At 36.2% G+C, this 14991-nt stretch overlaps 1 protein-coding gene across 4 annotated transcripts in view; it reads right to left on the reverse strand.

The window, feature by feature from the left end:
• The window catches only part of BANK1 (B cell scaffold protein with ankyrin repeats 1), a 317486-nt gene that overhangs the window by 156301 nt on the left and 146194 nt on the right, over positions 1–14991 (reverse strand). For all 4 annotated transcript variants that reach the window (XM_043871399.1, XM_043871400.1, XM_043871398.1 and 1 more), the window contains exon 7: positions 11566–11762. In XM_043871399.1, coding sequence (XP_043727334.1) covers positions 11566–11762 — 197 coding nt within the window. The remainder of the gene's footprint in view (positions 1–11565; positions 11763–14991) is intronic.

Below are 14991 nucleotides of genomic sequence, written 5' to 3' on the forward strand. Positions count from 1 at the left end.
GACATATAGTCACATATTTTTTTTCCTAGAGTATCAACTTGTTTGTATAATATATTGAAGCTGAACATAAAAATAAAGAATAAAGACTAAGAACTGAATAAATTCCTAGAAATATACCTATATCATATGGGAGGAGAAACAAAATAGATCTTTAGCATATGTTCAGTTATGTTGATTACTACTAGATACTGGTTATAAAATTCAACAAATATATTTTCAAAAATTTTACTTTTATTATTACCAATAAAAATTCAGACTATAATAATAATTCCTTGTTGGTTTTTTTCCTGGCTGCATCACATGGCTTGCAGGCTCTTAGTTCCCCTGATGAGGGATTGAACCTAGGCCCTGGGAAATGAAAGGTCCAAGTCCTACCCACTGGACCACCAGGGAATTTGTTTCTCTCTATCAGTTGGGGTATGTGTCTGTATGTCTCACAAAGTGCTTTATGATAATCTGCATAAAATAAAAAATACATTGCAATCATTTTTCCTTCCTACTCTGCTATTCTTTCTCTCTCTTCAAGTGATAAATAATGACAAACATTCAGAAAAGAAAGTCATTCCACAAAAAGAGCAGATAAAAGAATGAAAAATATCTTGATTTATTTCATCACATTTTTCAGTTTTATTTTTAGTAAAAATATCCTATTGCTTGGCCTTTTAAATATCTACTGTGAATGTGTATATAAGCTCTAAAAACAGTATTTCTTACTATATATTTTATTAACATTTCATGCTAAATATTAAATTAAAAAAAATAAGTGTATGGTCCTCCCTCGGTCATTCCTGCACACAAGTCATAGGATAATATGCATTCCACGAAAAAAAACACATAAAATGACTGTTTTCTGGTCCAAGAACTCAGAGGTTACATGTGCTCTGCCTTCTCCCCACAAATGTACATTCCATTCCTTTTACCCAGGTGTGTCCTTCATGTTTCTCCATTAAATATTTCTTATTTAAAATTCTGTTCATGATTTATCTTCTTTGGAAAAATTTCCTATGATTTTAACTTTTCCAATTATGATCTTGCCTTCCATTTCAGGGTCTTTCAATATTTATGAAGATGTTTTGGACATTTTTATGTTCATCTATTTCATCATGCTCTGGGACACTAGCTATCACTTTATTTGTCATGAGCAATTTCAGCACCAGTGAGACTTTGTTTTGCCGGAGGTACTTTGCTCATTGAGTACACTGCCACCACTGGGCTTCAGCGTTCAGCATTCGTGATTTAGGGAGTGAGATTACTGCACGACTTTTCCCTTCACAAAGCAAATATCCCTTCTCTGTTATATAAAAATGTAATTTTAACCAGGAGTTGAATTCGTTTGTTTCCTTACAAATCCCATAACTGTTTTCTTCTAGACAAGTCTTCAAACTCCAACCAGAAATGACTACATGCTGCTCCATGAGACCACTGTTTCACTTAAATACAATATGCTATAATTCAGGATAAATATCTATTTACTTCTTACATAATTGCTTTGAGAAAAAAGTCTTCATATATGTTACCAAAGTCTTCATATATGTTCAAAAATTAAAATAGTTAAACAAAAACATTTAAAATCACTAGAGTTTAATGCTGTTCAGATAGGGACAGCTTTCTCTTCTCTTTGGTTCCTAGGCTCCAATGTTTATCATTTTTTAAAATATGAAGCTCAGCAGAGTTACCAATATACTTGTGTACTATCAGAATATAAATACAAAAGATGAAAATTAAAAGATAATGCATGGGTAGTATTTGATTTTAAGGAAGAAGAAGATATGCAGTACTTAAAAAAAATCATTAAATGGAGCTTAGTTGGGCTTAGGTGAGAAATACAGCTCTGTCAGATTAGGGCACAATCTCCAACAAATAACAGTTTAATTTTCTGATCTGTAAAATGAGAGTAAGAATGTTGAACTCATACAGATTAGTACACTGATCTAATATGGAATCACCAAGCATAATGCTTGATACAGAAGCATTCAATAAAGGTGAGCTTGTTTTATCTTCTTTCCTTTCCTTTCTTGAGTCAGATCTATATGGAACAAAAAGAACGAGCTTGAGCTGAGTCACGTTTCAGGATACAATATAGGAACAAGGCCACTAATCTCAAGCAACTTACTTAAATCAGTACACTTCTATGAACAGCTAATTTACAATTTCATGGCGAATGTTCCCAATCAAGAAAAGTAAAAATTACCTCCATTCTGACCTTGCAACTGGGGAATCCTCAACAATTATGCTACTGGTCAAAAACTGCATGTTTTTCTGAAAATAATATTATTCTGTTATCTGTTGTTAATGGTATCCTCATGCTTAGTAATTGTTCATTAACTACACACTTACTGAATAGACAATAATAAACATAAAATGGAACTGTTTAGTTCTCTGATACTCATCAGAGAAGTACATTATCTCTTTCCTTGTCTTGTCATTTCCAATAAAATAAGAGGCATATAATTTATCATGATAAATTTATTGCATAATTTATCATAGTCCTTGCCATGTAAATGCCTACTATTGCTAGGACAGATATTTTACAAATTAGAAAACTGGCATATCTATTTCTAAGAAAATACATTTTAGTAAGAACAATATAAAAATAAAATCACAAAATATCTCTAGATGTTTAGATAAATAATGATAAATAACAGTGGATAAAGTTTTAATGTATTGTGTTGGCCTGAATCTAGTTTTTAAAGGATAAAAGTTATTTGTGGAGGATTTGAAGAGAGACTCAAGAAGATTAAGTGTGGGTATTGACACTAAAACACTGGCATATTTGCCAAGATTAAAACCACTTGGCACTGTAATGATGCTGGTTGCTGCTGCTGCTGCTAAGTCGCTTCAGTCATGTCCAACTCCGTGTGACCTCATAGACGGTAGCCCACCAGGCTCCTCCGTCCCTGGGATTCTCCGGGCAAGAATACTGGAATGGGTTGCCATTTCCTACTCCAATGCATGCATGCATGCTAAGTCACCTCAGTCGTGTCCGACTCCGTATGACCCCGTGGACAGCAGCCCAGCAGGCTCCTCCATCCACAGGATTCTCCAGGCAAGAATACTGGAGTTGGATGCTATTTCCTTCTCCACTGTAATAATGAACAGCTTTAAATGTATCTTTTACTAATGATAAGTTTCTGGAAGCTACAAGAATTTTTTCTGGTTTAATGTTTTTTGTATCCAAATTTTACTTCCCCATAGTCTCTTCTCTTAAAGAACTATAAGAAAATATTTATTTCTCACCTTAGACAAACATCCAAATAACACTTAAATTTTTTTTCTTTTGGATGAGAGTCATTACTATTGTTATTAATCAATAAACATTTATTATCTACAACCTGGAAGACATTAGGTTATATGCTATGGGGAATATGGAATAAACAGAGCATGACACTTGCCTCCAGGGACTGAAAAGTTAATGTAATCAACACTAATTGATTAATTCATTCAATGCTTATGCAGTGAACATATAGTGTTTGCCAAAAATTGTGTTAGATATTAAAGAACTGTGGTGAAGAGGTAAAACTATCTTGCCCTCATGGAATTAATAATCTATTGGAGAGACAGACATACAAAACCAACAAGAAAATACAAATAAATAGCTATCACCAGTTGCTGCTGCTACTGCTGCTAAATCGCTTCAGTTGTGTTCGACTCTGTGCGACCCCATAGACGGCAGCCCATCAGGCTCCGCCGTCCCTGGGATTCTCCAGGCAAGAACACTGGAGTGGGTTGCCATTTCCTTCTCCAACGCATGAAAGTGAAAAGTGAAAGTGAAGTCGTTCAGCCGTGTCAAAATCTTCCAGACCCCATGGACTGCAGCCTACCAGGCTTCTCTGTCCATGAGATTTTCCAGGCAAGAGTACTGGAGTGGGTTGCCATTGCCTTCTCCAGTACTACTTTAAACTGCAAAAGGTCCCATGGAGGAATGCGTTCTCAGAAACGGAATAGTGGACAAATAATACATAATTACAGATAACTTTTATTGAGTGCTTATTACTTATCAGGTATTCTTGTGCATGTTTCATATGTACTTATGTTTATCATAACAATGGTACCAAAATAGGTGTTTATCACCATTTTAGAAATGAGGAAACCTAAGCAAGGAGGGATGAAGTGATTCACTCAGGGCATGGGCGGTGTGTATGTGTGTGACTCATGCAACTTGTGTCTGACCCACTGCGAACCCATGGACTGTAGCCCACCAGGCTCCTCTGTCCATGAGATTTCCCAGGCAAGAATACTGGACTGGGTTGCATTTCCTACTCCAAGGGATCTTCCAGACCCAGGGATCCAACCCGTGTCTCCTACATTGGCAGGTGGATTCTTTATCACTGAACACCTGGGAAACCCTTAGTCAGGGCACATGGCTGGAAAGCAGCAGAGCCAGTATTTAGGTAGCTCTGGAGCATAGGCGCTCAGCCTCTAGCACAAAATGTTCCTAGATCAGGGGAAAGTTTGTGATGGAAATTAAATGTATAACAGTCGAGGTGCATACCTACAGCCATTTTCTATGAAAGTTTCCTGGAATAGGTGGAGTTTGAGTTGAGATTTTGGCATGGTTAGGAGATCAGGATATTTTATTTAGGAGGAAGGGATGTTTAGGTAAAGGGAATAGCTTTTAATAATTAAATGAAGGAAGGACAAATGGACTCTGGTGGCTGAGGTATATGCACAATTAAAGATACGTCTACAACAGTCAGCTGGGCTAAGCCATGTGGGCCCTCAGTGTGCAGCCTGACATGGCATGATGTGAGGTCATCAAAACTGGGAAGGAAGATCTCCCTGGGGGCCTTTCCAGCACAGCTGATCAAAAGGGAGATAAGGTATAAACCAAGAGAGCCACAGAGAGAATGAAAAGGAGGGAACAGATGTGATAGATCACGTGTAAGTACAACTGTTAAGTTAACTGAATTGATAGTTGAATCAGGGTAGTGTGAGGAAGAGGGAGGCTATGAATGGGTTCAGGGTTAAGTCAGACATATTTTTAGCAGGGTGACTTTGGGACAAGGTACTTCATCTCTACAAATCTATTTCCTCATCTGAAAAATGGAAAATAGTATATGCATTTGTGACTATCTAATTAGGAGTTGAAAATGACTTTCAAACTTTCACCAAGTCAATAATTGCAAATAATTATGCCATTAGCCAGGATGAAAGAAAAGGAACATTTGGGTATGTTGAGATCTAGAGGCCTGTAACATATCTATGTGTATACATTCAGTTTGCAGACTAAAATTGGAACCTTAATTCAGGAGGAAGGTCTAGGCTAAAGACAACGACTAGCTATCAATCATGAGAGAAGACTGTGTAGAAAGAACCACAGCTGATGGAGTAAGAGAAGGGAGTTAGAAAGGATCAGTGGAGATTTAGAAAAAAGACAGGGTCAGGGAATCCAGTGCCAAAGTTTAAGCCAGAGGATATCTGAGAGTAATCCAATGGATCTGATCTATGGTAGATTACTTCTGGCCTTTGACAGAGCAGCTTCAGTACTGAGCTGAACGCAAAACTTGGGTTGTTAGGAGGAAAGAAATAAGTGAAATGAAAAGTCATTCTTTCAGTTAGTTCTGGTCCTTAAAAAAGGGATCAAAGAGAAAGCAGGGCTGGTGGGAATGTGTGTGTATTCAAGCATGTTTGTTTAGGGAAGAGTCAACATAATGGGAGAGATTAACAATGAAGAAGAGAGAGGTTATGATTGATGGTGAGGTCTCAAGTTGATATGAATAACAATAAATCAAGAGAAAATAAAGTGCATGCAATATCATTTATTGTGGATCTACCATACCTTTACTATGTTCACATTAATGTCATCAAGTCCTAAAACACCCTGTAAGGAATTATTTTTCCTATTTGCAGAAAAAGAAACTGAAGCTGAGAGAAAACAAAGAGGTTGTCCAAGGATGGAAATGTGGTATTTGATGAAGTTAGGCTACAAATTGAACTTGGCTGAATCCCAAGACCATATGATTAGAAGAAAGATAAAAATTTGACAAAGGCGACAAAGGAGTTGAGGGAGTTTAACAGGATGTTTAGAATTGCACAGTTAGGGCATCAAAACTGAGTCTGATGACTCCGGGAAGAAAAGAATCTGTAATGCACCACTGTGGTGCATTTAATGCGATTTTAGAAAGAGATTGCTAAGTAGCTCCAAAAGCATAACTGAGACATGAATTTGTAATGCATGCAGTCAAGTGCAGTTATGTGACTTGTTCTACTTTCTTTAGTTCTAACAGAACATCAATATTGAACAAAGGCCAGAATTCTAAAATTCATTGTAGGCTGGCCTATTAAAAATAAATGCTGAAGATAGCAGCTATGTTATTTGTCTATGAATACTCTAAACCTAAACTTGAAAAAATCCTGAATATAGAAAGGATATGAGCAACATATTTTTAAAAACATGGGATCCAGTTAAGGATATTACTGGGTCAGTGAGATCAAACAAGTCCTTAAATTTGATACTTGCCTTTTTTTCCCATCAATGAATACATACGTGCTGAGCATTTCCTCTGCAGCTGATGTTGGGAGGAGAGAGGAGTCTATTCCCCTCATCAACTTCTAGACTTATAAGGAAGAAAAATTATATAAGTAGAGCAGGGCATGCTGCCATTTAGAAGGAATTAGTATACACTAGTGTATGCTAAATTATATGTAATAATCCACTAGAGAACAAAACAGTATATAAGATATCAAAATTGAGAGAAATAATGGGCCAAAAGCAATGAATATTTTCTGGGCTAAGCATAAAGCCTACCTTCCTACAGCAGTCAGTCAATCATATATTAGGGATGGATACTTCAGGTACTTCAAAATCTACCTCTTCTGGACTTTCATTCCACACCCTTGACCATTTGAAAAGGATCAGAGTCACTGTCTATCAGGCAGACAGTAGAGGGCAACAGAATCAGTCTTCATCTCTCTCTCTTTCTGGCGCACGTGCACACACACACAGACACACTAACCCACACTAGTCCACTGTCTACAGGTGTAAATAGCAGTGTCAGGCTATGTCAATGACAGCAGGATGTCACAAGAATCCCATCACGGATGTGAGCAAGAGATACATTCAGTTAGGAATCTTCCTGAAAAGTCTACTAGAGAAACTGCAAGGAAAACTGATTTTCCATTTCTGAAATTTTCATGAACATGATGTATCAGTAAGATCTTATTTATATATGCACCAAACTACATGATTGAACACTGGTGGAGAAAAAAGATGCTATGAATATTGTACAGATGTGAGAGTTGAACCATAAAGAAGGCTGAGCACTGAAGAATTGATGCTTTCAGATTGTGGTGGTAGAGAAGACTCTTGAGAGTCCCTTGGACAGCAAGGAGATCAAACCAGTCAATTCTAAAAGAAATCAACCCTGAATATACATTGGAAGGATTGATGCTGAAGTTGAAGTTGCAAAACTTTGGCTACCTGATGCGAAGAGCCAACTCATTAGAAAAGAACCTGGTGTTGGGAAAGATTGAGGGCATGAGGAGAAGAGGGTGACAGAGATGAGATGGTTGGATGTCATCATCGACTCAACGGACATGAGTTTGAGCAAGCTCTGGGAGACAGTGAAGGACAGGGAAGCCTGGGGAGTTATAGTCCTTGGGGTTGCAAAGAGTTAGACATGACTTAGCAACTGACCAACAACAAATATCTGTTGGCTCTCCAATTCCACAGCAAACCCACAGAGGAGGATGTATTTCTCTATACACGATGTAATCATTTTGTGAAATGTTTAAACTGATGGGAATAAATAGGGCAACATACTGAGGATAACACAAAGAAATATCACTTATTTTGCTTAAAACACATTGTAATTTTTGCTGTGCATTTTCTCTAAAATCACAAAGTATCTCACAATCTGCAGCCAAGTGTCAGTTTAGTTTCAAATTTTCAGTTATTTTTGACCTGAAAGATAAGTTTTTAGAGGATGGAATTAGTTGTCAGGGGTGCTACTTGATATCTGAAAGAGTCAGATTTTCTCAAGAGTCCTGTGAAGCAAACTGTGGTTCACACTCAATTGTGAATTTAAATACCAATCCTTTACCTCTGTCCATCCACTTTTCACCTTAATTATCTCAGAAGGCATTGTTAGAAACTGAAAATTGAGTAGCTTATTTAAAAGACTTTATGGGTTATAGAAATATATGGTATTCGTATCCGTAATAGTACTGAAAGCATAAAACAAGTGTAGGTGTTAATTAGATAACTATCAAAGCATGAAGTGCCAAGTCTCATATTGTTGTTCTTTAGTTGCCAAGTCGTGTCCGACTCTTTCTGTGACCCCCATGCACTGCTGCCTGCCAGGCCCCTCTGTCCATGGGATTTCCTCGGCAAAAATACTACAGAGGGTTGTCTTTCTGTCTCCAGGGGATCTTCCCAACCCAGGGATCAAACCTGCATCTCCTGCATTGGCAGGAGGATTCTTTAAGCTACCTATTAATAATGAAAGGCTCTGCTCATAGATTGTGTATAAATTATTAACCTTTCAAAGTAAAAAGTGACATGAAGAAATGTCAGGAAAGTGATTTGAGGCCCCTTCTTCTCTGCTTCCTCCTTCCTTCTTCTTCATCTAGCTAACACTAAGATATGGATGACACTTCTTTGTTTATGAATGTTTGCTTAGGAGTCTCTCTTTTTTTTTCTTTATTTTTAAAAATCACGATTGTTTTTTTCTTCTACCAATTTTATTCAGTTACGACCAAACTCCCTGTGTTGTAATACCCTCTGAGATTCTAAAATGAACAATGTTTCACTGGTGGAGGATTAAGAACAATTGAAGAAATCAGTAAATCAGTTGAGGGTATGTTTGAATTTAAAAATATATATTTCTGCAATGCAGAAGTATGGTCAATTGGTGGATTATAAACCTCAAACTGAAAGAATATCTATTTCTTTAAACAATTCTGAAAAGTAGCTCATGGAACATTTGAATGCCTATGTGACAACTCTGAGATCTTTCAGAATGTGATTATAACATTAAAGCTGTATAAATATTATGAAAGAAACAATAAAGCATTTTAGCAATGCAAATAGATTGCACATTTTCTCTATTAAGTTTAGATATATCCTTAAAAAGACATAGCTATTATAATTCATAGTATAAAATTTCAACATGTGTTTTTCTGACATACTTTCCACAATCAGATAAGATTATTGGATTTATTTTAAATAAAACTGGTCATCAGAAGAATATTAGAAGAATAAATCAATAGGAAACACCCTTTACCATGCATGTCACAAGCTAATTCATAAATTCCTATTTCCTTAACCACACATTTACAAAAGAACCTTTGGTAGCTTGCAAAATTACTGTACCTAAAACTATTCATAGCCATAAAATATGCTTATAAAAATGCTGTCCCTTACAACAACTATAGGCACTTCCTTCAGCTATAGTGACAGCAAAACATACATTTGCAAAATAATTGCTCCATCCTAGCTATAATGGCAATGTCTACTATAGACATACTGGCAAAATGCAAACTAGTAACAAAAAGACAGAATACAAAAAAGAGTTTGTCAAATTTAATAGAATAATTATCAAGTATAACCCTGCAAAATTAGAATGTAGCCACACTGAAAGAGTAAATATTAAGTCACCTAAAGACAATGATATCAATCAAATATCAATGCTATTATTGCAGAAGCAAAGGTATAAATACCCAGAGGATGTGAGAGAGAAAAATTTATTTTCCACATCCACTGAATCCTACCCTCATACTAGCTTTCATACCTACTGTTATTATTATTTAGTACCATATTACTTATGAAGTATGTGTAATGTGCATGGAGCTGCATCTGTTAAAGTCGAGTCCTCACTGGAGACCAGAATGGATGCATTACCCTTGGAAAGTCAATTTATCTTAGAAAGTAACCCTGGATGCTGAAAACTTTCAGGAGGAATTTTAAGTCCAACAGTGGTTAAAATTTTGAGAATAAAGTTGTGTAGAATTGAGTACCCAGGATGTAATGAACAATAGTACTGTGTGTCAATGTACAAGGTTGAATTGAATTGACTCACTGACTTACCTGGCATGTTGCATTGGTCAATGACTATACATAGTGGATAACGACTAAAATGACTATACTCACCAGATATGTGACAATCACTATCTAAAACCTTTCCAGGAATAAAAATTATGCTTATTCCTCATTTGAAGGACATGAGATTAAAAAATAGTTTATTAATTTCTGTATGTATTTTTGTATTAATTTCTGTATTCTTTTACAAGCAAAAGATATCCTATTGTAATTCCAGATAGTGGATGATACCAGTATTCTCCAATAACCATTTGCTATTCTTAAAAGTGGGGAAAAAAGCTAGATTGGTTATCATTTTGTCCTCTGGAAATAAGAAACACTGATGATTTTCATTAGTCCAATATTATAGTGACTTAATCTAATAATTAGAATATATGCTAAAATGACCAGAAGCATTTCAATGTTCTCTATTAACTGTTCACTGGTAATAAAATTATTTATCTTTTGAGAAACCAAAGACAAATTTTGACATATTCACCAACACAGTAATTGCCTACTATATTTTCCTAAGAGCCATCAGAAGTATTATAATTCACTTTCTCAAGCAAAATGTGCACACCTTTGTTACAAACAGAAAATAACTGCTTTTCTAAATTTGACTATGGAAACACAAAATGTGTTTTATGTCCTAAGGTGGTATCCTCTCTTTCAAAATCTCCCTTGTGAACGAAGAAAGTAGCATAGACATCTATGCACTGTCAAGTGCAGAACAGATAGCTGGTGGGAAACCGCTCTGTAACACAGGGAGCCAGCCTGGATGGAGCTCTGTGATGATCTAGGAGGTTAGGCTGGGGTTGGGGCAGGGAGGCTCAAGAGGGAGGTGATACATGTAAAACTGTGGTGATCCGCATTGCTGCATGGCATAAACCAACACAACACCTTGTAAAGCAATTTTCCTCCCATTATAAAATAAAAATAAAAACTGCAAAAAGAACTGTCCCTTGGTTTCATAATTACAAAGCAAATATCTTTCAAAGGGTGTTCTAAAATTTGGGGCTTCAAGCTCAAGTTATACAAAAAAGCAATTGGGACTTAACAGAGAGAGAAAAGGAATCACATACCAGAAAGAAACTTAAGCAACATGAGTTAGCTTTTGATTGGATAGACTTTTTGAATGGTTATCAAAATGTTTTCCTTTAACCTAATGAATATTTATCTCATTTCATGGGCCTAATAATGCCTTACTTAAGACTTTTGAACAAAACACTAAAGGTAAGAGGTTTTTGTTTCTTTTGTATCAACTCCTCTCCAATACTGAACAGGTTATCTGGAAGCCAGAAAGGCCAGATAAGTTTCAAAAAGGGTTATTTAGGGGTGGGAGTATGGAATCAGAGCTGGTTCATGGCAATATTAAAACAAGTGGACTAATCTTGGAAAACATTTAAGACAACCAATGACTCAGAACCAACAGATCCTACAAACTAGCCACATAGTAGCATCGCTGTCAAAAGAGCAATGTACATGTACAAACACACACTAATTTTATAAAAACAGTTTTAGACATAAAATGGAAAAAAACAACTTACTGAAAAGTCTTCAAAGATTTTCTTGAGTTCTTCATGACCATGCCTTTCAGCAATATGTGCTGGATCTGAACCTTCCGAATTTTTTATCTTAGATGCCCTGGTTGCTCCTGAACATTGAAGCAAATGAACAGCCAAGTTCTTTAACCCAAATTTTGCTGCACAGTGGAGAAGAGTTGGAAGTTCTTTGAAATAAGAATCTGAAATAAGCAAAACAGAATAATTTTTTTCATCATATTTGGAACCATATAAGAAAAAGTCAAACACAATCTATTCTTAAAAATAATTCCCACAAAGCATTGCTGACTTTTAGGGTGATTTTGCAAGTAAGAAACCATCAATGGTTTTAGCAGTGTAGACTCTCCCCTTGCTATTCCTCATCTTAAATTAAGCATACATTAATATTCTCACTAGCATTAGTGCCTCTCCCTTACTTGTGTGGTAAGTTTAATATAGAAAGGCATATCAATCTCAAATGTAAAACGAAACAAAAACATTTCATTGTAAACACTCCTTTTGAATGTATTTCAGTATTAACCAAATACTTAAATAACAAATAAATTCCTCTATAAGATCTTTTTGGTGTTTTATACTTCCACGCCTACTTTGTTTCCTTTTGAAGTTGAAATGAACATGAAATTCCAGGAAGGGTTATGTTAGATTTCTTTGTGAGTTTTTTCTTTCAAAAAGTAACTGCAATAGCAAATACAGGTAGGCACTTTTATAAAAATCTTCAGTATGGAATTTTTCATTAGGATTTTACAGGTTTCATGTCAATGTTTTGGAGTTCGAATTTCTTAATTAAATATTAGCTATTAGTTAGAAGACATGATGTATTAACTATACATAACTATAAAATGATGAATGCAAACTGCTACCCCAATGATAACACACACACACATACACAAACTGGTGAGTGATAGTTTATTATTATTCTATACTCTCACATCTTGCTAGAAAAACTGTGTTACAGAAATTACACAACACCTCACTTTAATTGCTGTGGCATTATTAGAAGAAAGCAATGTGAAGATTTATAGTAACAGAAACAAAACCATCAAAGCAGAAGTCAATTATCTTTCAGCAAAATTCTGAAGCAGTGAAAATAGCCACCTCATAATGTTTTGGAAAATTGTGAATCTGGCCTCATTTATCTCTTTGCTATTTTGTAAACCAAAAAAAAAAAAAAAAAAAAAGGAAGAGAGAGGGGATCTAAACTTGGTGCTTTCAATTCACTTGGGTGTGTGGGTGTTTGAGGGCTAAATAAATTATTTAGGTTATTGGTTTGTATGTTTAAACAGGAAACACAACAAAACAAAAGCCTTTAGGACATGTTAAAGACTTCTGGTAAGGAAATATTTTATCCTTCAAAATGTGTTAGAACTAAATGGCTGCAGGTAGATCTATGATTGAATTTCAATGACAAAAGCACTGGTCCCTTCTTATATGGTGTGCAGTGAGTAAAAAATTATCAAGTGTTTTATAAAGATGAGCTTATAATAGCTGAAACTGTTCAAGGTAGGTAGCAATTTTCAAACTAAAAAGAATGTATTTTCTTAAAAAGGAATTAAGATGCAATTTTCTATTTATTTCCATTTAAATAAGCTATAAAATAATTTTCTGCTATAACTAAACAGGAGATGGCAAGAGTGAACGTTGACATTCTAAGAATCAGCGAACTAAGATGGACTGGAATGGGTGAATTTAACTCAGATGACCATTATATCTACTACTGTGGGCACAAATCCCTTAGAAGAGTTGGAGTAGCCATCATGGTCAACAAAAGAGTCCAAAATGCAGTACTTGGAGGCAGTCTCAAAAACGACAGAATGATCTCTGTTCGTTTCCAAGGCAAACCATTCAATATCACAGTAATCCAAGCCTATGCCCCAACCAGGGGCATAACTGGCATAACCAGTAATGCTTAAGAAGCTGAAGTTGAATGGTTCTATGAAGACCTACAAGACCTTTTAGAACTAACACTCAAAATAGATGTACTTTTCATTATAGGGGACTGGAATGCAGAAGTAGGAAGTCAGGAAACACCTGGAGCAACAGGTAAATTTGGCCTTGGAGTATGGAATGAAGCAGGGCAAAGGCTAATAGAGTTTTGCCAAGAGAATGCACTGGTCATAGCAAACACCCTCTTCCAACAACACAAGAGAAGATTCTACACATGGACATCACCAGATGGTCAAAACCGAAATCAGATTGATTATATGCTTTGCAGCCAAATGGAGAAGCTCTATACAGTCAGCAAAAACAAGACCAGGAGCTGACTGTGGCTCGGATCATGAACTCCTTATTGCCAAATTCAGACTTAAATTGAAGAAAGTAGAGAAAAGCACTAGACCATTCAGGTATGACCTAAATCAGATCCCTTATACAGTGGAAGTGAGAAATAGATTTAAGGGACTAGATCTGATAGAGTGCCTGATGAATTATGGATAGAGGTTTGTGACATTGTACAGGAGACAGGGATCAAGACCATCCCCAAGAAAAAGAAATGCAGAAAAGCACAATGGCTGTCTGAGGAGACCTTACAAAGACCTGTGAAAAGAAGAGAAGTGAAAAGCAAAGGAGAAAAGGGAAGATATACCCATTCGAATGCAGAGTTCCAAAGAATAGCAAGGAGAGATAAGAAAGCCTTCCTCAGCGATCAATGCAAAGAAATAGAGGAAAACAGTAGAACAGGAAAGACTAGAGATCTCTTCAAGAAAATTAAAGATACCAAGGGAACATGTCATGCAAAGATGGGCTCGATAAAGGAATGGTATGGCCCTAACAGAAGCAGAAGATATTAAGAAGAGGTGGCAAGAAAACACAGAACTATACAAAAAAAGATCTTCATGACCCAGATAATCACAATAGTGTGATCACTCACCTAGAGCCAGACATCCTGGAATGTGAAGCCAAGTGGGCCTTAGGAAGTATCACTACGAACAAAGCTAGTGGAGGTGATGGAATTCCAATTGAGCTATTTCAAATCCTAAAGGATGATGCTGTGAAAGTGCTGCACACAATATGTCAGCAAATTTGGAAAACTCAGCAGTGGCCATAGGACTGGAAAAGGTCAGTTTTCATTCCAGTCCCAAAGAAAGGCAATCTCAAATACTGCTCAAACTACCACACAATTGCACTCATCTCACACTCTAGTAAAGTAATGCTTAAAATTCTCCAAGCCAGGCTTCAGCAATATGTGAACCATGAACTTCCAGATGTTCAAGCTGGATTTAGAAAAGACAGAGGAACCAGAGATCAAATTGCCAACATCCACTGGATCATCAAAAAAGCAAGAGAGTTCCAGAAAAACATCTATTTCTGCTTTATTGACTATGCCAAAGCCTTTGACTGTGTGGATCACAACAAACTGTGGAAAATTCTTCAAGAGATGGGAATACCAGACCACCTGACCTGCCTCTTGAGAAA

Source organism: Cervus elaphus, chromosome 17, assembly GCF_910594005.1.
Source record: "Cervus elaphus chromosome 17, mCerEla1.1, whole genome shotgun sequence".
Taxonomy (NCBI): Eukaryota; Metazoa; Chordata; class Mammalia; order Artiodactyla; family Cervidae; genus Cervus; species Cervus elaphus.